The sequence below is a fragment of the Petaurus breviceps genome, unplaced genomic scaffold (assembly GCF_028583685.1).
Source record: "Petaurus breviceps papuanus isolate PSGF00001 unplaced genomic scaffold, PetGlider_PUasm1.0 99, whole genome shotgun sequence".
Taxonomy (NCBI): Eukaryota; Metazoa; Chordata; class Mammalia; order Diprotodontia; family Petauridae; genus Petaurus; species Petaurus breviceps.
Genome location: NW_027187465.1, coordinates 736,234 through 759,732, shown reverse-complemented (window position 1 = coordinate 759,732; position 23,499 = coordinate 736,234). Strand labels below are relative to the sequence as shown.

The window sequence follows — 23,499 nt, the reverse complement described above, 5'->3', positions numbered from 1 at the left end:
ATAAATGGGTAAAACTAGGGAAAGGAAGCCATTCCAGGCCTAGGAAATAGCCCAGGCTAGCCTGCATAGAGAACCTGTGGCCTTGAGACCACATGTGGCCTTCTAGATCCTTAAGTGCAGCCGCAAGATTTGTTCTGTAAAATTTGAATTCAATCCAAAGGCCACACTTAAGGCTCAAGAAGGCCACGTGTGGCCTCAAGGCTGCAGGTTCTCCACCCTTGACCCAGGGTAAGGTACCCTAGTATGAATGGACAGGAGGAGATAACAGGTTGCCCAGTTCTCCTGGAATACAGCATGTGAAACTTCTCCCCTCCCTCGTGGCCCCTTCAGCCGGGCTGCACATGCCCAGGTCCTTCAGCCAGTGGCCCCCAGGTAGCGTTTGGTTTTCTCCTTTGTAATGTACTAATCATATGATGCTGCACATTTTGGCATCTGAGTTTCGGTCTTAGCCTTAGCCTGGTTTGTGACCTGCAGGAAAGTCAGAACCATGTCTCCCCTCAGCTGTGTCCTGGCACCTCAAACCCACACTGTGCTGTGCTTAGCACTGTGGTGATTAGTCAATGAAGTGTTAGGTTGTCTGCACTGGCAACAGGTCTGTATTGAGAGCCAGGAAATCTGAGAAGGCCTACTGTTGGAGGCTGGGTTTGTGTTGCATTTGAAAGGGTAGGTGGTATTCTGTGGGGACAGGGAGGGGGAAGGATGACAGCATGGTGCATGCTGGGAACATGCAGGGGACACAGGGATGGCAAGGAAGGTGCCTCTGATGTGCTTCCTGCTAGCAAGTCTGTCCCCTGAAGCAAAGAGGCTCTTCAGGGCAGCTGAAAGTTATTCAGAGTCGAGTTTGGTGAGCAAGCCTTTTTAGTGATCAAGATAACAATCTTAGGTAGGAAGCGAGACTGGAGTCTACTCTTTGTACTGGGCTTCAGCCCTGGAGGGACAATTCCCCAAGAGGAATAAGGAAGTTTGGATTCTAGGGGCGGCTAGGTGGCCCAGTGAATAGAGCACCAGCTCTAGAGTCAGGAGGACCTGAGTTCAAATCCAGCCTCAGACACTTAACACAGAAACTAGCTGTGTGGCTTTGGGCAAGTCACCCCCAATTGCCCTTCAAAAAGCCAAAAAAAAAGTTTGAATTCCAGAAATGATGTAATGGACCAGGCATGGGGAACCTACAGCTTCGAGGCCACATGTGGCCCTCTAGGCCCTCAAGTGTGGCCCTTTGACTGAGTCCGCGTTTTACAACAAATCCTTTTATTAAGAGGATTTGTTCTGTGAAGTTTGGGTTCAGTCAAAGGGCCGTACAGCCTCCTCAAGGCTGCAGGTTCCCCACCCCTGGAATAGACACACAGGTTCTCTAGGTCTTTGTGATTTTCATGTGCTATAGAAATTCTGATCCCTCTGCTGACTGCACATCAGTCTCCTTGTGATGTAGAGTTGAATGAATGGGCTGAGGTGGGCTAGCTTGAGCTGGCCTGGCATCCCCTTCATTCCTGGTCTGGTCACTGACAGTCTTTCTGCTTTTGCAGATGTACTCCTTCTTGGAGTTTGGCTTTTTCCCTTCACTGTAAGCATGCATTGCTTTAAGGGGAACTGAAGAGCTGTCCAAGGGCAGCATGTACTGAGCTCACTGCTGTCCAGGGAGCTGAGTTGGTATTTCAGAGCCCTCCTCCGGCTTCTTTGTCCTAGCTTGCCTAGGAGCGATGAGGGCTCCTGTGAGCAATTCGGTCCCTTCAGCTGCTGCCCCCAGTTGTTCTAAAGCATCCCTGAAATGCTGGGCTGTTCATTGTCTATTCATCCACCCTGCTGGTCTAACAACATTCAGGAGCTATCCCTGCCAATATGGCCTTGGCTTTCAGTCTGGAGCCTGAACAAAGCTCTTTCTCCCAGACACAGTCAGTTTACAAGGAAGGCTCTCAGTCGGCAAACAGATGCCCTGTTCTGGTGAAGCAGGGCGCTGCCCACAGGGTCTGAACCTTTGCTTAAGCACTTTGGAGTTGACACAGTGCTTGGACTCACAGCAGCCCTATGAGGGAGACAAAGTCATCTTATTCCCAATTTACAGATGAGGAAACTGAGGTTTAGAAAGATAGAGTGGCCTGCACGATGTCACAGTCTAGCCAACCCTTGAACCCAAGTCCTCTGGCCTCCAGTTTGGTGCTGGTACACTGTCCTGCCTCTTCGCTAAAAGAATTGGCTTTCTTTGTTGCAGGGGAAGACACCTGGAAATGTCGAGGGTGTGGTGACTATGTCTCCCCTGCCCAGAGACTGTATAGGACAGTGAATGAAGTCTGGCACACTTCGTGTTTTCGGTAAGTGACCTGCTGGTCGCCTGGCAGACGCTGGGAATATTCTGCTGTGGAGACATTGATGAAGGAACGGAAGCACTTTCCCATTACCCTCCCAAGCAAGAAGCCCCATGGTGCCCATGTTTGCATAAACTTTTCAGAGGGTCAAGTTAAGATCAGTCATCAGTGGTCAGAGCTTTTCCAAACAAGTCACATTCCCAAATATTCTTATCTAACAATAACAATAGCAGTCATAAGGGTGGCATTTATATGGCACCAACTGTGTGCCTGGTACTGTGGTGATCCCTTTCCAAATGTTATATCATCTGACCCTCACAACTGCTCTAGGAGGTGGTTTTTTAATTATCCCTCTTACAGATGAGGAAACCAAGGGCCAAGTGAATTGCCCAGGATCACACAGCTAGGGTCTAAGGCAAGATTTGAACTTGGGTCTTCCTGACTCTGGCCCAACACTGTATCCACTGCACCCCCAGAGAGATCAGGTTAAAATGACCAGCAAGGTCCACTCTGAGGGATAAGTCCCCAAAGAGCACCCTGCAGCTTGAAAACTAGATAGAGAAGTGAGAGGGGCCACCCCTACCCCTCATCCCCCACTCAGTTTTGTCTTGGGGACTGAGTGAGTTGTACTTAAACTTGGAATCTGTTTTTTAAGTTTCCACTGAGGATTTCAAACTAATGTGTTGGAAGCCATGAAGGCAGCCCTCATAGAGGTGCTTGGGAGGGTTCTGCCAGGTAGGGCCTCCTTTCCCAGCAAGCGTGAATCTCTGAGCATGGGGTGGAGCCTGCCAGTGAGACTGATGGACCTGCAGCAGCCCGCTCTCAGTGCGTGCCTCTGCCAGGGCCACCGAGTCCTCTGAGAGGAGCCAGGCTTCCTTGGCCCTTCCACACTCACCCTTACTGCCACCAGGCCAGTGCTGTCCTTGCACTCCATTTCCTGGCATTCTGGCTATTTGACCACATTAGTGCCACTTGGATTGGTTTTTTGTTTTTTGTTTTTCCTCCTGCTGCTGCTTTCCTACTTCCCAGTGCTTCTACTTTGCTGGATGGCACAGAAAAATGGCCTGGCACCTGCCAGAGAAGGTAGAACTGGGAGATCATCCATCCCAATCTCCCTTTTTTTCTAAGTCCTGAAAGTATGTATTTGGAGTAGGAGAAGTAGCTTTTACCAAAGAACGAAGATGGGTCCATCTCACTCTCGCTTCTGAGGCTCTGATGCGCCAGACCCCGTCAGAGACAAGAAGCACCAATGGGTGTGCTGGCTTCATGAGGCTTGCTCGCTTTGTTGAATTGAATCAGCTGTCCCTGGCGCCTTCAGGAGTAGCCCTGATTCATGATCAGCACATTTCAGGGAATGTTTCAGAGTGCCTCCAGCTCCAGTCTCCATGAGCCTGTCTGTTCTCCACAGATTTCTCAGAGATCGTGGATAGAGTGCCCACCAGAGTCAGGAAGACCTGAGGTCACATCCAGCTAGGTGTCCCTGGGCAAGTCACTTAACCCTTGCTGCCTCAGGCACTTCATCTGTAAAATGGGAATAATAATCTTCCTTCCTTTCTTCCTTCCTTCCTTCCTGGGCTGTTGTAACAATCAAAAAGATAATATTTATAAGGACTTGGCACAGTACCTGGAACATAGTAGGGGCTATAAAAATGCTTATTCCCTCTCTTAGCCCCCCACCCCCCCAACTTCAGTCCCTGATCACCCATTGCCTATTGGACCTTTCAAACTACCTCTCAGATGAGATGTTCCAGAGACATTTTTAAGTCCACATATCCACAACTGCCCTCATTTTCTGTCCTCCCAAACTCTCTCCTTTTCTAGATTTCCCTGTCTCTATTCCCTCCCCTCTTGCCCCACCCCCAGCTATAGTCCCTCATCCTCGACTCTTCCCTCTCCTCCAGACCACGGAGCCAGGCAGCTGCCAAAACTCCTGGTTTCTGCCTCCACAGCATCCTCCTATCTGACCTTCTCCCCAACCTTACGGCCATCCTTTAGGTCGGCTCCTCATGACCTCTTGCAACAGCCTTCTGGGTGGTCTCCCTGGGATGTAGGGTATGTTCAGGGAAGACTGGCATGAGGGCTGCTTCTACTTTTGGTATTTACCTGTGCCTCCAAGAAACTGTAACCATGCACAATGGCCTCGCTCCAGTACACGGTTTTAGCAGACAGAATAAACCAAGTCAAGAATAACTGAGGGGTGTCAGACCCTTCATTGAGTTAGGGGGGGTGTCTGCCCCAAGCGTGTGGAGACTTCCCCTGCAGATTCAATGGGTAGATGAGGACAGTTTGTTCCAGTGGCCATGAAGGCAGCTGAAACAGGGGCTGTGGAGCGCTTAGAAGTTGGTTAGACACTGAGGATGCCAGGGTCATCTGCTGTATCTTGAGCCATTCCCAGTTGTCTTGATTCCATCCTGCCTCTGGACGGTGATGACTCTGGAGGAGAGAGTGAGGCCAGCGGCTTTGGGCAACTCCACCTCACTTAAATCTAACTTATGTGTGAATCAAAAGACATCATCCATACCCTTTTACCATTTTTACCTGCCTCAAAGTCCTGTGGCTACAGGCAGCTGATGAAGCATCAGATGTGGATCTCCTGGGAGCCAGAGTCACAGCCTGCACACAGGCAGCCCAGACCACAGGGTCGTCTTCTCACTGGACTGAAGCTGTGGTAGGATTTGGCAGCTTCCTGGGTGTCTGAGCAGCCTTTTTTATTTAATGCAAATAGTATTTCATTTTTTCCAATACATGTAAAGACAATTTTCAGCATTCATTTTTTATAAGATTTTGAGTTCCAAATCTTTCTCCTTCCCCCTCTTCCCTCCTCCCTCCCCAAAACAGCAGGCAATCTGATATAGGTTATACATTTGCAATCATGTAAAACGTATTTCCACATTAGTCATGTTGTGAAAGATGAAGCAAACAAAAGGAAATGAAAATAGTCTGCTTCAGTCTACATTCGGACCCCATAGCTCTTTCTCTGGAGGTGGACAGCATTGTCCATCTTGAGTCTTGGCATTGCCTCGGATCTTTGCATTGCTGAGAAGAGCTGAGTCAGTCACAGTTGGTCACCGAAGAGTGTGGCTGTCACTGCACACAGGGTTCTGGTTCTGCTCCCCTCACTCCACATCAGTTCATCTAAGTCTTTCCAGATTTCTCTGAAATCCGCCTGTTCCTCATTTCTTATAGCACAGTAGTGTTCCATCACATTCTTATACCAAAGCTTGTTCTGCCATTCCCCAGCTGATGAGATGAGCTCAACTTCCAGTTCTTTGCTACCACAAAAAGAACTGCTATCAATATTTTTGTACCAATAGGTCCTTTTCCCTTTTTTTAAAAATCTCTTTGGCATACAGACCTAGGAGGGGTATTGCTGGATCAAAGGGTATGCCCTCTTTGGTGGCCTTTGGGCGTGCTGTGCTCTATGGGCAGAGCCACTCCAGACGTTGATGTGAACTCCATGCCCGCCCTGTGCTAGAGCTGATCAGCTGCCGTTGGACACACTGCACTTGACTCTGATGCAGTGATGTCATTTTGATCCTCTTCAGGAACAGAAGGTAACAACCAAAGCTGGTCTCCCTGCCTCGGCTCTCTCTGCCCAGTCTGTCCGGCACAGTGTTCCCAGAGTGTTTTCCTTGGGGCAGATCTGGCTGTGTGACGTCCCTGCTGCATCAACACCCCTTTCCCATGGCACCTGGGAGCCGTGTAGCTTCCACAGCTAAGCATTTCACCGCATGGGCCCCGTCTCTCCTTCTGGCCTCATTGGCTACAGCTCACTCCCCTTCTCCTGCTCAGGGTCCTGACCAAGTTGGCTCTTTCCTATTCCTTACACGTGGCACCTCATCTCCCACCTGTCCCAGTGCCTGCACTGCCTCCCTCCTGGGAGAGTCCCAGCTCAAGCACCATCTTCTACATAAAACCTTTTCTGATTTCCTCAGCTGCTATGGCTCTCCCCACCAAACTGCCATGTATTTAACTTCTTCCTTCTCTCTGTCTCTCTCCTTCCCTCCCTCCTCTTCCTCTCGCTGTCTCTTTCTCTCTCCCCCTCTTCCTGTCCTTCCCTCTGACCCTTTCTCCCTCCTTTTGTCCCTTCTTCTTCCTCCCTTCCTCTCCTCTTTCTTTCTCTTTCTTTCTCTTACCCCTCTGTCTCTCCTGCTGTATCTCTCTCTTCATATATATATACATATATGTACACACACACATGCATAGACATAAACACACACATATTTGCATGTATTCACTTTTTTTCTGCTGTATTTGCTTATATAGTTCCTTGTTGCCTCCATTAGAATCTAAGTTCCCTGAGAGTGGGGATCGTTTCATTCTTTGTACTCTGACCCAGTGGCCGGCACATAGTAGGCTTGTTGGTCAGTCGATCCAGTACCTGTCTTGTGGCTGGGTGATTTAACACACACATGAGTGACTGTAATATAAATCAGTCCATTAGAGGTGCCACTTGTCTGCTGTTCTAGAATAGAACAGGTCAAGGTGGAAGGGACTGTTCCTGCCCCTGGAGGGGATGTAGGTAAAAAGGATTTCGGCACAATGCCCAAAGATAAGTCCTTGTTGAATAATACACAACCTTTTTTGTCACCTAGTAACTCAGACTCACAGATAGAGCCCCTAAGCTATTTGTTTAAACCTGTTATATTGGTAGAAAAATTAAAACTGACATCCAGAAACCCAGATAGAACTGACCTTATTTTAAAACATGTCTAGGCATTTCCTGTTCTTGCCAGAACCAGTAGAGAGGGGAGGTATTCAGCACACTGGGAGGTATGGTGATCTCAACTCATAGCAGTGAGCTCCACTGCACCTTCCACCTAAGATTTTCAAGATAGGGATGAATCAGAATGACGTCTCCTGTACTCTGTGCCTTCAGTGTGTCGTATGCTCTCCATGCCTTTGCTCATGCTGTTCCCTGGGCCTGGGATACCCACTCATCCTCTTAATGGCCCAGGTAAAATGCTACGCTTTCCATGAAAGCTCTCATGACTGATTCTCTTCTGCCACCACGGCCCTGACACAGGCCAATAGGACTTTCTTCAGTTTGGCATCATGGAAAACGAGCCTGCCTTGACATCAGGAGAGATGCTGAGCATCATTGGAATGTCTCCCTCCTCCAACACCAGCTAGCTCTAGGCCATAGACCCCTAGACCAGTCATTCTCTTCACCTCAAGTCTAGTTCCCAGCTTTCAAATGAAGGTAATGAGTAGGACCTGTTGCAGGCCCCTCCTAGGGATGTGGAGTGCTCTGGACAGCTCAGAATGCTGCCATGAGGTCAGCCCATCTCAGAGGGAAGCTGCCCTGGGACAAGGGGCTGCCCTTCCTAACTGCTCAGTGACAGTATGGGGGGGGGCAGGTAGGACAGAGGATCAGATCATAGGTTTGTAATTGTCCCGTGGGGTCCAGCACCAGGCTTTGCCCAGGGTATGTGCTCCATCGGTGTGTGATTGAGGAAATGAATAATTCTCCCCTCTGCACTCCCACAAAGCTCTTCCTTTGGTACCAGAGAGCACAGGGTGCATTGCTAAGGCATCGAAGGGAGGAGAGAGAGTTACTTCTTCAAGGCCAGAGATACTTGTTTCCTAGAACTGCAGAGAGACTTGAGGGCAGGGGGTTGTCCAGTTCTCTGATTCAGTTGGACATCTCTGTCATTTACTGGGGGAGGAGGGTAGACTCGGAGGATGTAGAAACCTCTCTGTCTTCCTTTGGCCTCATTTCAGCCTCACACGATGAAATTAAGGGCTTGAGAGGGGAAGTTAGCATGGTCACGTTGCTTCATGGTCAGGGCCAGAAAGGGCGCTCTCTTAGCACAGATGTACCTCACCCAACCACACGCCCCGGCTCCATCGATCCCATCAGATCACATCTGATTGTCATCAGAGGTGACAAGATGCCCAGAATTCTCAGGCTTCCCGATAGTTGTGAATCTGAAGGTTTGCTGTCCTCTGCCATTTGTGCTAGGGATGATCCAGATTTTTAAAAAGGCATTATCGCTGGTTGGGAGGGGATTACAATATAGAATAAACCATAAGCATGTTAGCCAGGTGTAGAGCAGCCCGGGGGAGGGGGTCCTGGGAGGGGGGGTCCCGGGGGAGGGGGGGGGGGAGGCCGGGGGAGGGGGGCCCCAGGGGGGGGGGGGTGGTGAAGGCAGGCTATAAAGTGAGGCCTGTTTCCAAGGGCCATGACCCAGTCCTTGGGACCCAGGGCACGAGACATTTGAGAATCCTGGTTTCTAAATACAGCAGTCTTTGCTTAGACACGATGCTGAATGCTGGCTAAAAGGTCAGGCCTCCTGCCTTTAAGTCTGTCTTTTGTCACCTTCAGACTGATTCAATCACAAATTCAGGGAGAAATTTGTAATTTGCGTTTGTGATACACCTCTTCCCTGCCCCCTCCCCCAGACTCTAGTCATCCATAAGGTCTTGGACAGATGGGAGGGAAGTATGGTGGTTTTCTGAGCCCAGACAGCCTGGGATGAGTGTGTGTGTTGGGGGGTGACCTAGGATCCGAAGCAGAGAGCCCATGTGGGGAGCCCCTATACTGTGGGCCTGCAGTCACCCCACCCCACCCCACGCCCCTTTGTCGTCCTCATTGTGGGGTGGGGCTGGAAATTGCTGAGTGTTTAATCCACTAGAACTCCTCCCCTGCTGTGTCTGCAGACACGTCTGCACTGCTGCCTCTTAGATAGTGCTCTGGTCAGTGGGGAGCAGCCAGTGCAGCCCCTCCCCCCCTCCTCCAGGGCAGTGTGGTGCCCCCTCCTGTGCCCACTCCTGCAGGGCCTCAGCCCATAGGCCACCCTCGGGCAGCCCAGCAGGCAGCCTGATGGGCCATCCTCCCTTTCCTTTGACACCTCCCTAGACAGGGGCTCATCCTCTCCTTGGGAGGGGCCCGGAAGCCCCTGCTTGGGCTTCTTTTGGGGTCTGCTGCGGGGCTGGCAGCTTCCATGGCTGTGCAGTTCCATTTTAGCCTCTGGTTTCTATGGCACCGTCCTGGATGAGGATCTGGGCAGCTTGCATCATGTTAGCCTTTTCTACATGGCAGGGGAGGAGAAGACAACTTCCGCTTCATCTCAGAGCCCTGCACACCTGCTTCGGCTCTGACTTGAGGACTGATGGGTTTTCAGAAGGAAAATCCACTACTTTAAAGGTCTTAGAAACTGCTCACCACACTGGGTCTCATTTCCCTAGAGAATAGTCCCAGATGGGTTGGGCTGTTTCCTGTGAGAAGGGGTCTTCCCAACACATTTTATCAGATAAACTATCCTCATGGTGTGATCTGGGAAGCAGAGGAACCATCAAGACTCCGAAGAGGGGGAAGGCCTACGATCGCAGGGTATCAGGCTGTGATTGGAACATCTTGTGCCTTCCCTTCCGTGGCTGTGGAAACAGGTCTCAGGGCCCAGAGAGCTAGGCCTAGGTGGCAGCTGCAAAATCCCTTTGCTGTGATGTTACTTTAGAGATTCTTCTACATCCTGAATGTGCCGTCCCTGGCTTTGGGGAAGTTCCAGGGTACGGTGAAGAGGACCCAGGGTCATTGCCTACCCAGGCCCTGGCTTCCTTCGCTCTAAAATGAGGGCTTGGAGGACATGTCTCTGAGCCTTGTGATTCTGATCTGAGAGCTGGAAGGAGGAACCTGGGTGACCTCCCTGACTCTGGCAGGCTGAGGAGGGAAGGTGAGGGACCCCAGCTGAGAAACGGGGTTTTCAGTAATTAAAGAAAATGCCATTCAGCAAGAGGGCTTAGTGAAAATAAAGGTGTCCAGTTTTCCAGACAGACAGACCCCTGAGTCTGGACCTTTCCCCTAAGTACATGCCAGGGCTCTCAGGCTTAGGGCCAGGCAGCCCCTCTGAGAGCTGGAGCCCTGCTCCTGGGCCTTCCCTTCTCTCTCTAAGCTAAATACGGGCAGGCTTACAGGACTCCACGAAGCCGCTCTGCCCCCTGCTGTTGCAATGCTGTTCTCACCCGACAATGAAGGTGTGGCTCCATGAGTCCTTTCCACTTGGATCTCACAGAAGACAGTGCTCAGCAGAGCAGAGTGGCCGTAGGGTAAACAGATGCTTACACGGGGCCCCCATCCCACCCCCATGATCAGCACTGTTCACAAGCCCCTATTAAGTATTGCTATTGGCAGCATAGGAGAGAAAAAATAACATTTAAAAACAGCACCTACTATGTGCTGGACATTTTGCTAGCTGCTTTACAGCCAGCATCTGATTTGATCTTCACTACAAACCTGGGAGGCAGGAGCTATTATTACTCCCATTTTACAGGTGAGGAAACATAGTCACACAGAAATGAAATGGCTTGTCCAGGACCCCATGGCTAGGAAGTATCCGAGGCAGGATTGGAACTCGTGTCTTCCTGACTCCCAGCCCAGTAATTTATCCACTGTGCCACCTAGCTGTTTTCTTGACAGTCTGTACTGCTGAGCACCACGAGCCATAAGAGTTATGCCCCAGAGTTATCAGGGCTCTTGTCCACACGGAGTAGAGGGTCACCGGAATGCTAGACATTTCCATGAAGGATGGGCTAGGACTGTAAGGATCACAGAGCTGGATCTGAAAGGGGCCTTCCCTGAGTCAAGTCAAATCAGCAGGTGTTTATTAAGGGTCTGCTGTGTGCTAGGCACTGTGCTAAGCACAGCGGGTACAAAGGGAGACAGAAAACAGTCCCTGCCCTCAAGGAGCTCAGTCTAATGGGAGAGACAACAAGTGAACAACCAGGAACCTACAAACAAGGGGATGGTTCCAGAGGGAAGGCATGAACATTCAGGAGAACTGGGAAAGGCTCCCGAGGAAGGTAGGGAAGCCTGGGAAGCCAGAGGCCCGGGAGAACACCCAAGGTGGGGGATGGAGAGCCCTGTTTGAGGAGCAGTAAGGAGGCCGGGGCCTGGATCAGCAGACTGGGCCACGCTGAGGCCAGTGGATTTGCTTAGGGTCACACAGCTACACCATGTGCGGAGTGGACTGGGCCTGGAGCGGAAGTCTTCCCCTTTCCAAGTTCAGAGTGCTAAATATCCCTTGCTTATGTTGCCCCAGGATAGGAGAGTTTGCTACAGTCATTATCTCTTTCTGCCTAACCTGGATTTGAGGGGGTTCCCAGGCAAGCCCTTCCTGATAATCTCCCTTTAGCTAAACTCACTGTTCACACTGTAACATCTCCTAAAGGGCCTGCCAGAAAAACTGGGCGATGACTTTCTCCTCGGATCTTTGTCTCTTGTTTCTTTCCAGCTGAAATGACCTTGTTGTAATCACCTCCCAGTGACCTGGAGGCTCTTTTCTTCTGAGCTCATCTTAAACCCTGATTTCAGTTACCAAATCTTTTCCATTTCCTTCATTGGAGTCTTGGGAAAGTGAGAGGATGGCCTACTTTGTAACCGAATACTTGATTTCATCAGGGTGGCCACTCCCTCCCTGTGCCCGATGCAAACCGTGCCTCCTCCGCGTCTTCCTGAGTTGGCATGGCCAAAGAAAATTCAGCCCCTGCTAGCCAGCCCTTTGGGGAGCCTCTCCCTCTTTTCCAAGTGACTCTCCAAATGTCAGGCACACAGCCGCGTACTGGGTCTGTGCTCAAAGCCTTTATAAGTTGGCAGGACCCGCCTGAGCCTCATGTTTCACGGGCATTGCCTCTAGCAAGTGAGAGTCACGTCCACAGTGCAGTGAGGCAAAAGGTGGAGTCCCGAAAGTAAGGAGAGTTGGCTGTGTGAATTTTTAAAAATTAGAAGCAGGAAGGAAGAAGGAAGTTTCCACTGCAATGGGCTTCATTTTCACTTGCCCAAGGCCTGAGATCTAAGGGGGCCAGATGCAGTGAACACACCGAGTTTAGCATCCCCCTGGGTAAAGAACCTATTTGGAGCATGAGCCAGTAGTGAGCTGGGCCAGACCAGGGTGGGCGTGACCCTATGAAGGATGCAGAGCACGCTTGGAGGGGCCCTTTTTTCCTGCCATCTCTTACTTGTGTATTTACCTTATCTCCACATCCTGGTCACCTTTCTCTGCCTTGCTCATTGCTGTACAGCCAGGTGCATAGCACCTACACACAACAGTAGGTACTTAATACTTGTTTGTGGAATCAGCCTCGTTCCCCTTCATGATCAGTCACTCTGGTGCCATCTGCCCATGGGCACGTAACTGCTGCCTCTCCTTACTGACTTCAGTAGCAGAGAGCTCTCCCAGATGGGGCAGAACTAGAGACCTCTTAGAGATGAAATGTCAGGTGAAAATGAGGAGAAACATTAGAATGGAAAAGTACGAATGTGGGAGTTAGGAGACGTCTGTTTCAGGTTCAGCTGCAGGACTTTCTGGCTGTGTGACCTTGGTCAAGTCCCTCCTCCAAAATCCTCTCTCACCTCTTTTTTTTTTATGAATACATTTTGTTAAAATCACAGATCTTTTATTCTGAGTAGTTCCAAGAAATAAACAGACATGCTAGATTTTTCTTGGGCTTAGACACCAGAACTTAAGACTTTTTTCTTTTTTTATGCAATAATTGTGTTTCTGGAAAGCTGCTATAAATTGAATCACATTTTAAATGAACCAGGAATATATTGTTGGACTGCTCACTTCTGTGGTTCCTTCCATGTCTGAAAACCTATGATTCTCTCAATCAAATAATGAACATCACATCTATTAAGCATGTACTTATCCTATTCAGTCTCTACAACGGGGAGCTCACACTGCCTGTCAAGATTGTACTGTCCTGTCTTGGGCAGCTTTTAGGAAAGTCTTCCCTTTTTAGAGCCAACAATGCTCCTTTTTTCATTTCAGTGTTCATGTTTCCTAGTTCTACCTTCTGACAAACAAATCTCCCTCCTCTTCCACGTGAGCCTCCTTCAGATACCACTGAACACCTATCATGGCCTGCCCAAGCCTTGTCTTTCCCAGGCTAACCATCCATCTCCTGTTAGTTAATCCTTTCTGACTCAGAGACTCTGTGAGCTTACATTTTATCATTTTCATTTTGGCCTCCCATTGTCAAATAACCTTTTCCTCTGGCATTCCCCAGACTTGAGGAATCCTGTCAAAAAAATCAGCCTCTGTTTTCTCATACACAAAATGAGAATAATGTTTCACAAGGTTATTGAGAAGGGAAAATACCATAGAAATGTGAATTATTAAACCCTTCTTTCTCTTGCCCCTAGAAGAGCTCAGAGTTTGAGATCACTTTCCTTCTAACAGGTCTGTTAGGGAAGCAGTATAAGAATTACTGCCTTCATCTTACAGAAAAGAAAACCAAGGCTAAACCTCCTTACGGGGTTCCCCCAGGGTCTCATGGCTAATAAGCATAAAAGAAACCTGTATCTCCCATCCCAGGCCTGCTGACTCCAGAATGGGTCATCTCTCCTCTACTGAATCAAGAAAGCCACCTCCTAGCATTCATTGCCTTAGAACAGGGGTAGAGAATGTGCGGCCTCAAGGCCACATGCGACCTTCTAGGTCCTCAAGTGTGTAGCCCTTTGACTGAGTTTGGATTCAGGTTGCAAAAAGATTTCGATAGGCTGGTAAGACATTGAATCTAACAAGATAAAATTCAGTAGGAATAAATGTAAAACCTTATACTTGGGTTCAGAAAGTCAATTTCACAAGTACAAGATGGGGATAGTGAAGTTAAATAGCATTGGGGGGTTATCGTAGCCTATGAGCTCAATAGGAGTCAGCAGTAACGGTCAAAAAAGCTAATGTGATCTTGATTTTCAGTAAGAGAGACAGAGCTTCCCATAACAGAGAGGTGAGATCCCGTTGCATATAACAGTTCTTGTGGTCAGTTCTGGGGCCCACAGGTTAAGAAAGGTGTTGATTAGCTGGAGAGTGGCCAGAGCAGGGCAGCTGAGATGGCAAAGGGCCTGGAGCCCCCTGTCCTAGGGCTGGTTAGCCTGGAGAAGAGAGGACCAGGTGAGGTTGTGAATGAGCATGAAAGCTACATTTCGTTTGCAGACTGGGGGACCCAGGGATGGTAGGGATGGACGAGGCAAAGAGTCCAGTTGAGGTTTCTCTGAGGGCAAAGACTTCCCAACAACTAGAAATGACAAAAAGGAGAATGGTGGCTTCACTGTCATTGGAGGCAGAACCTACCTGAGAGCTGGTAGGTTCTAGCAGGGATCCCTTCATGGATGCACTGAACTAGATGGCCCCTGTGGTCCCTTTAAACTCTCAAATTCTTTAATTAAAGCAATAGCACTTTATTACAGCTTGTTTTAAGTCTCACATAAAGGAAGGTTTTTAAGGCCTAGCAAAATATCTGGTAGAGGGGGAAAGAGGCAAAGATTGTGGCTAGACATGGTGTCATTCAGGCCACATCGGAAAGAGGAGGGAGTCACCAGTGGTCCTGGAAGTCACCTATGTTCCTGGCATGTCAGGTTTTTATCAGGTGGCATCACTCCTAGTTGATAACCATAATTGGGAATTCTTCATTCTCTGCCCATCTGGCTTATGTGCTGCCTACAGACTTTCCCAAATTTTCTCTATCTTTAAAAAACCCTCTTACTGTCCCTTACTGTCCCCTCAGCTGTTCTCTGTCTCTTCTCTGTTTCTCAGCCAAACCTGTTGATAAAGCTACTCACTCTCATTTCTGACACTTCTCTCTTCCACACTATCAGTAGTGTGGTTTCTGACATCACGCCACTGAATTGCCAAATCCAATGGCCTTTTCTCATTCTTTATCTTCTTGTCATTTGTAACATCTGACATCTCCACCATTCTCTCCTCTGTATTCTCTGCCTTTTTTTGCTGGACCATCATCCCCGCCCTACACACTGACCATGGGTGTTCCCCTCAGGGCTCTGCTCTGGGCCCCCTTTCCTCTTTCCATTTTCTTGCCTTATAATCTCAGCAGTTTCCAAGGGTCCATCTCCCTCTTCCCAGCCCAGTACCAGTCACACCTCATCAGCTTCCTTCCTGTCAGCATCTCAAGTTCAGCAGCTACAAAGCAGAACTTGTGATCCTTTCCCCTAGCCTTGCCCTCTGCCAAACTTTCCCCCAGGGGTGCAGCCTGGGCATCACCCTGACCTTCTTACCCTCACTTGTCCGATCTTGGAGTTTCTATCTCCACAACATTCTTCAGATCCATCATGTCCTCTCTTCCCGCACAGCCATCACCCCGGTCCAGGCAGGTGACAGAATGGTTTTCTTCCTCAGTAAACTCCTGTGGTCACTGTTGCCTTTAGGATCAAATGTCAACTCTCTTGTTTGGCCTTTGAAGAGCTCCCAGCCTGGCTGTTCGCTGCCTCTCTGGTCTGCCACACTGGCCAGCCCCTCTCTCACATGACCCTTCACCTCTGCTTTCTATGGCTTTGCATCACTTGTGTTGGCATGCATAGAATGTGCTTACTTCTCCCCTAAGCTTCTTTGAATGAAGCACCTACTTTGTGCTGGGCACTGTGCTAAGTGGTGAGGGTACAAAGAAAGGGGAAATAAAAGACCAGCCCCTGCCCTCCAAGAGCTCCCAGTCTGATGGGGAAGACCACATACAGACAGTGTATAAACCAGATGTCTGCAGGATGAGCCCAAGATGAGCTTAGTGAGAAAAGGAGGGTGAGGGAGGCTTCTTACAGAAGGTGGGACTTTAGCTGAGACTTGAAGCCCAGAGGCAAGATGAAGAGGGAGAGACTTGGGGGCAGGAGAGGGGCAGAGCATGGGAGCCAGCCAGAGAAAGCCCCAGAGCTGAGGGCTGAGGAGTGTCTTGTGCAAGGAATAGCCAGCAGGCCCATGACTTTGTCTCATGGAATAACTAGAGGGGAGGGTGGTATGAGAAGACCGGAAGGCTGGGAAGGGGCCATGTTATAGGGCTTTAAAAGCCAGAGAATTGGGTATTTGATCCTGGAGGTAGGAGGAGGCCACCAGAGCTGACTGACTCGGGGAAGTGACATAGTCAGGCTCGGCTTTTTAGGAAGACAGTAAGGGGAGGGTAGACTTGAGGCTGGGGTGCCACCAGGAGATGCATACCATGTCCAGTACACTATGCTGAGTATTGGAAAATAAGAAAAAGGAAGTTCAAAGCTCTGCACTGTGCTTTTGGGATGCAAACAGGAAGACAAGCCCAGCCTTCAGGGAGTTCTGATGGGGAGACTCCATAGGAGAGAGTTAGAGGCACAGTGAGTGGGGTCGCAGGAAAGCAGGTTTATGGCCCCATGCCAGGAGCAGCGTTGATCTGATTATACCTATGTGTTTATGTGGTCTGGTGAGAATCCAGGGGATGAAGGGAAGCTTGGTAGGAACCTGGACTTGGCTATTGAACTGTTTAGGAAACTGAGGCTGGTGAGGGCATGAAAGGGTTAAACCCTCCAGGGCTTAGTTACTGGACTGGGAGGCCTGGGAACTGGTGAGAAAGGTAGAGGTGGGGGAGTGAAGTACCAAAATGGGGCCTGGAGGAGGGAGAATCAGCTTATGAACCTCCTCAGGCTGTCCCTTCATAAGCATTTGCAAGTGTGCATGCCCCACTGAATTATAAGCTTTTGAGGGGAGGGGCCGCTTCCCAGAATGTAAAAGCTGGAAGGGACCTCACTGGCATCTGGTTCAGTCGTAGCTATACTGCTTCCCTACCCCCAGTGGTCCTCTGCCTTCTGCTTGGATACCTCCAAGGAGAGGCACTCACTACCCCTCTTTGGGAGCACTCTGATGGGGAGGAAATTTTTTCTGACTTTAGACCTAAACCTGCCTCTTTGTAGCTTCTCTTCATTGCTCCTGGTTCTGCCCTTTGAAGTCAAACAATTAAGTCCAATCCCTCCCCAGCAGGATAGCCTTCAAATATTTGGAGGCTCCTGTCATGTCCCCCTTGGGCCTTCTCTTCTCTAGGCTGACCAGGCCTAGTGTTTTTACTTAATGATGTTCCTGTGCCTTGAGTTTAGGGCCCTTCTTCATCCAGGCTGCCTTTTTTTCATTTCGCTTTGCTTTCTGTATTCCCATCACTTAGCCTGCTACCTGGCTTCATAAATGTTTATTACATGGCTGGGTGTATGAATTAAAGAAATGAGATGAGGAGATTGAGTCCTAGAGGTATTAGTTTATCCAAAACGTTAAATATCAGGGTCACAATCAGAAACCAGGCCTTCCAGCTCCAGCACTTCCCATCATACTACAGTGTATTTTAGCATTCTGTGTGCTCCATTGGGATACCTTAGTCCCTGAAGAGACACAATGTTCGTTACTCAAACCCTAGAACAATCTCATCTTATTGCCAAGAGCCAAGTTTGCTGTTCATTTAGCCGTTCCAGCAGTGGCAAAGGAAGAAAGAGGCATGGTCTCTGTCTTCAAGAAGCTTTCAGTCTAAATGAGGAGGCAGAAGTGATGTCCAAACATTTAATAAGCTGGTTTCTTCATCTAGAAAATGGGAATAATACTTGTAATATTCTCCTCAGGTTTTTGTGAGGAAAACGCTTTGTAAATCCGAAAGTGCTGAGGATAAGCTGCCAGCATTAATGAATGATTGGTGATGTATTCATTGCTAAAGTGTATGATGTGGCCTCTTAAGGAGCCATAGGAAGTAAGAGAAAGATAGAAGAGAAGAAGCTAACACAACCTTGGACAAATACATTTTCTCATCTGTAGACTGAGAGAGTTGGACTAGACCACTCTGGATCTAGAACCTAGAACTCTGAGCTTTGGTTGTGAAGAGGTGACAAAAAGGGCTCATAACTGGAAACGAGAACCAGAGTGTAAGAACAGATGTCTGGACACTGTAGACTAATGAGGGCAGCTTAGTTGTGACTTACACAAAAAGCCAAGGACAATTAGAAAACTCTGATTAGCTTTGGAAAGCCATTGTGCTCATTGTTCTATGGTGTGATGCTGAAGAAAGACAAAAATGTCTTCTGTCCTTGGAGTTCCCACTGCTAGGCATATGTGCCCCAAGGATGATAAAGACAGAAAGAAATGTTCCATAGTCCCTCAGATATTCATTATAGCATTTTTTTGTTGTAGCAAAGAACTGGAAACAAAGGAGATGGCCATCTTCTAGGGGAATGGTTAAATGAATTATGGTCTGCCAATGTAAGAAACTATGAATATGAAGAATTCAGGAAGTTGATAGGGCTTCCAAAAGAGCCGATGACCTTGAGCCACCCTGAGAGAGCTGTCCTTCCTTTCCTTAGATAGGGAAATCTGAGGCCTGCTGCACGTTGCCTCAGAGAGCACGGGTGGCATATCGGATTCCATTTGGGGTGCCATAATTGAGGAAAGCTTTGATAAATTGGGGAGTATCCAGGGGGAAGAAAAGCAGGATGGATAAGGGCCTTGAATCCATGCCAAGAGAGGATAGGCTGGAGGAAGTAGGCATGTTTAAACTAAAGAAGAGAGAATGAAGGTGTGTCTGATGGCATCTTCAAATATTTGACCAGCTGTCTTGTGGAAGACGGATCAGACTCTTCTGTTTGGTCACCATGGGAGTTCTCTGGAGGGAAGCTGCTACTGGGCAAATCTAGGCTTGATGTTAAGGGAAGACTTCTAAAGAATTAGGGCTTTCTGAAAGTGGAGTGTACTGCCTGGGGGGTTATGGGCTCCCCCTCACCCAGGGTCTTTGAGCAGAGGCAAGATGCCTGGGTGATACAGTTGTGCAGATTCCTTTTTAGCATGGGCTAATAGGTCTCAGGTCCCCTTCACCGCTGAAAATTCTGGGTCAGTGACCATCTGCAGAGCCTTCTAGCTCCTGCCCCAGTATGGCACTAGGTGTCCTCACCAGGATGAGGGCTCTGCCTGGGACTTTGGGGGAAGAGACACCCTGTAAATAGGTGATCAGATGACTGGTAGTTTCAGGAAGGAAGGAGCACTGTCAATCCCTGGTCTGTGGAATGACAGAATAATAATATTCCGTAACTCGTAGTTGTGTTATAAGGAGAGTGTTTTACAAAAGGCTCTAGAAATTGGGGTTTTCTTTCCTTTAAGAAGGAAGCTGCAGTTTAGCAGGAGTTACAGGTGCCCAGGGAGGTGGTGGGATTCCTTACTGGAGGTAGAGTCACATTCTAAAGGCCCAGAATGCCAGAGGAAGGAGCCTGGGAAAGGGTTGAGGGGAGGGCTGTCCACAAAGCATCGTTGTAGAAAAACAGTGCTCTGCTCGGTTTGCGTCTCCTTCCTTCTCTGCTCACACAGGCCCTGCCTTAGTTCAGGTCCTCTTCATCTGTCATCTGCACTGGTGCGGTAGCTTTCTGACGGTCCCCCAGCTCCAGTCTGTCAGCTACCAGGTATTCCCCATGCCAGTCCAGCCCTCCACTTCCCTGCTCACAGCTCTTCAGTGGGTCTCACGTTTAGGATCAAATACACGGAGAATCATAAGCCCTCCACTGTGGTTCCCACGGGGAAGAGTTCTTTTCTTCTCCCCTACCTCTAACCTTCTGAATTAGTCACCAAATTTCTTATCAGTCAGTATCCTTTATCTAATGGTTTGTGTACCGAGAGACCCTGAAGATTACAGAAGAAATTGGACCCTTGTCCCCAGCTCAGCGTGACAGTTTCATGAGGGCAGAACAGGAGCCACGCTGGGCATGGCTGGGGAGGACACTGAGACAGAACAGAGTGTCTCTGCTTTCAAAGAGGCCATAGGTCGTCAGAGAATTATAATACTAGTGGGACTATGAAGGAATTGAGGAGACTTTAAAGACATTGGGAAAGTTTTGTGAACCTCAAAGAGGAAGAAATCTGCCTGAGATGGGAGAGGGGGGAATCATGGGAGGCTTGATGGAGGAGGCAGCAGTAAGCTGAGCCTCGAAGGATGCCTTTGGACAGGTAAAGATGGAGAGGGTGTTGCCGAGGGGTGTGACAGGCTGGCAGGGAGGATCATATGCAATTCCATGTAAAAGTGGCCTCTTAGCTGTAGGGAGTGTGCCACCACTCCTGCTTTCATTTCCCACTGACCCCTTGATGACCCCCATCCCACAATTGGTCTCCCTCCCAAAGCAATAAAGCTCTGTAGCTCTTACTAGGCATTTCTGGTCAGGCTTCCACCCAGTCTCGGCTGGATCCCCCTGTTCTGAGAAGCCTGTGGAGGGGGTGGGTTCCTCCAGAATTTACTGCCTTTCCAGCCTTGGCTTAGTTTTCCATGTGTACAAGTCTTCTCCCCCATAGATCACATGCTTCCTTGGGGACAGAACCTTATCTAATACTTTCATATGTTGCACAAGAGGCCCTTGAGCAGAGGTTTGGGACCCCTATGTCTAAGGCCTGGCATAAGCAAAGGTCATTAGAGCTGGAGCCAGAAGGGGTCCCAAAGCCTCTGTTCCCTTCTTTTTCCATTGTTTCACCCTGCCAGCCCCTGCCCCTCACAGCCACCCTCCTGTCAACAAGGCTCACCCCAGGCTTTCCATACTTCATGCCATTCATTGGGAGCTCATGCTCCTCAACCAGCTATCAGTCATCAAGAATTATTGAGCACCTACTGTGTGCTGGGTACTGGGGACACAAGTATGAAGAATGAAACCCCATTCGTTCCCAAGGAGTTTGCCTTCTGATGGCACAGACAGTAGAACCCATATAAAAAAATCACTAAATACAGGGTCGTTTGGGCGGGAGGGTACTAGCAGTTGGGAGGGGGTAGAGGTGGAGAAGATGGGGGGCCTGAGCCACATCTTAAAGGAAGAGGGGTTCTGAGGGCATTCCAGGCACGGGGGACTGCCAGCCAGGGCAAAGGCAGGGACTGTTTCTGTCCCTAGCACCTGGCACACAGTAGGCGCTTCATAAATCCTTGTGATTGATTGGTAATAGGTAGCTGGACCACTCTCTTGCCAGCCTCCTATAGATGACTGACGTAGGAGCAGGTTTCAGTTTACATGATTCTCTGCCAAGTTTCAGACTTGTGAAATGCATACTAGACTAGCATCTCTCAGGCCTTTAAAGAAATAACAACAGTAAATCAGAGCTATAATTGTCCCTGGATCCCTGCAGTCATTTTCAAGTGGCTTACCTTGAGCTGAGAGGAAGTGGCCCCAGGACCACCTCCCAGGGGAAAGGGAAGTTCTGGCACTGGGACAGTTCTCCTGATGGTCAGCCTCCAGGAATCCAGGTGCCCCTCTTCCTCTGCTCCCTGGGTAGTTTTGCTTCATGCAAGTGGCCTGGGAGGATGGCTTAAACTCACTTCAGCCTGAGTTGCAAGATGCTTATCACATCTGTTGATCAAATCTTCAAAGGTTTCTCCAGGAGTCTGGATTTCCTGGGGTCACAGGGATTCCATCCCATCTGGAAGAGGCTTCAGAGAAAGATCCACCTCTTTGAGGGGGAGGGAGTTTCCACTGGTGTTGGGGAGAGGGGCCCTCTCTCCCTCAATGCCTGGGCGGCTCTCTCCTGTCTGGGTTGTGTGGGAGGTTGGTCCCAGAGCCTGGGGCAGCCTGCAGACCTTCTCTTTGAACACAGCTGGGATTGTGGAAGAAGGGGGCACATTCCTAGACACCAGCTCACTGCCTGGCTGTTGGAGTGAAGCTGTGTGAGATGTCAGGAGGCATTATGCTCACAGACGCAGTGTGAGGGCTGCTTGGTGATCTCCCGAGATTCTGCGGCCACAGCTCTGAGGGAACCAGCAGAAGGGAATTTGCTAATTCCAGACCAAATGTGGGGACCCCTTCTCCTTGGGTCAGATTACGGGGGGACTGAATAAGTAGTTTAGTGAACAGGACTTGCCTCTCAGCTGCAGCCCAGCATGTCATACCTCCTGCTGTTTCCTCCAGTAAAGGGTTCCCCTCAGAGTCTTGGTGACCCAGAACCCTGAATATGGGAGATCTCTTGGGCCATGGCAAGTGAGGACTCTTGAGTCAATCTGTTTGATGGAACACTGGGTGCATCCATCCCAACCAATTCATTTTAACAATGAGGAAACTGAGGCCCAGAGAGGGATAAGGCTTCTCTCAGGGCACATGGATAAGTTAGTGGCAGGTTATCAGGATGCTAGGTGGGATAATGGATAGAGTGCTGGACCCCTGACTTCAAATCCAGCCTTAGACACTAGCTGTGTGATCCTGGGTAAGTCATTTCATGTTTGCCTGTTTCCTCATCTGTAAAAATGAGCTGGAAAAGGAAAAGGCCAAGCCCTCCAGTGTCTTCGCCAAGACAGACCCCCAGTGGGGTCATGAAGAGTCAGACGCATCTGAACAGTAACAACACTGAGGAGAGCCTTCAGGTGGTATAAAATGGCTACACTGGTAAGTCTGTGCACTCACCAGTGCCAATCACAATGTGTGATTCCTCAATGCCCTAACCTTCCCCCCCCCCCCCAGTTTTTTAAAAGGTCCTTGATGGGAAGTTTTTCTTAGCACACCAGAGGCCATTTTTCTAGCTGAGTCTTTCTCGAGTACCAGTGTGACCCTTGGCTTGTCCATCTCCTGTTTTCCTTGGCTCTCCCAATGTGACATTTCCCTGACACGTCTCTTAAACCACTTCCTGTGCTGGGTCCATCAGTTTGCTTATGTCCACCAAACATCTCTCCTCTGACCTTTGGGTCACCTGACGTTTCTATGGAGTCCCATAATTCCGAGCCACACAGCACTCTGGGAGAATGTTGGTGTTTAGAAAGATGGCTTTTTGTGTCTGGGAGTAGCTTAGTGTCAGGGCTTGTTATTCAGTGATAATGTGTGATAGCATGGTTACGCTGGGACAGAATCGATAGAGGCTTCAGAGTCTGATTCACCAGCTCCCCTGATGTCCCTCAGGTGTTCTTTCTACTGCCCCATGCTGTGGTTAAACATTCATTGATTGCCTGCCTGCCGTGTGCCGGGCACTGACGATCTATCTGCACAAGAGAAATGGGCATAATTCCCTGGGTTTTTTTGCCTTTTGGAGGGCAACTGGGGTTAAGTAACTTGCCCAAGGTTACACGGCTAGTTGTGTGTGTGTGTGTGTGTGTGTGTGTGTTAGTGTGAGTGTGAGTGTCTGAGGCCGGAACTGAACTCAGGTCGTCTTGACTCCAGGGCCGGCGCTCATAATCCCCATTCTGAAGGAACTTGCCATCCATAGGGGAAATAGATGAGCACAAAATAACTAGTAAAGTGTGGAAGAGCTGTGTGACAACACAGTCATGTGCAGAGCTGAGGGCCTGAGGATTGGAGAGCTAGGGACACTGGCCTGAAGAAGCGAAGCGATTGGCCCAAGGTTGTGGAGTCAGCATTTGAACCCAGGGCCCTGGGCTCTGTCCACTGCCCGTGATGGGGATGTGGTGAGGAGAGTGCACTTTTCTTTAGCATTATAAGGTTCTTCTTAACAGACATGAGAAGGATGGGATCTATTAT

General features: G+C 49.3%; 1 protein-coding gene across 1 annotated transcript in view; it reads left to right on the top strand.

Moving 5' to 3' along the window:
* Window positions 1-23,499, top strand: part of LIMK2 (LIM domain kinase 2) — a 64,218-nt gene that overhangs the window by 6,442 nt on the left and 34,277 nt on the right. The window contains exon 2 of the mRNA XM_069081660.1: window positions 2,207-2,306. Within this exon, the coding sequence (XP_068937761.1) occupies window positions 2,207-2,306 (100 nt within the window). The remainder of the gene's footprint in view (window positions 1-2,206; window positions 2,307-23,499) is intronic.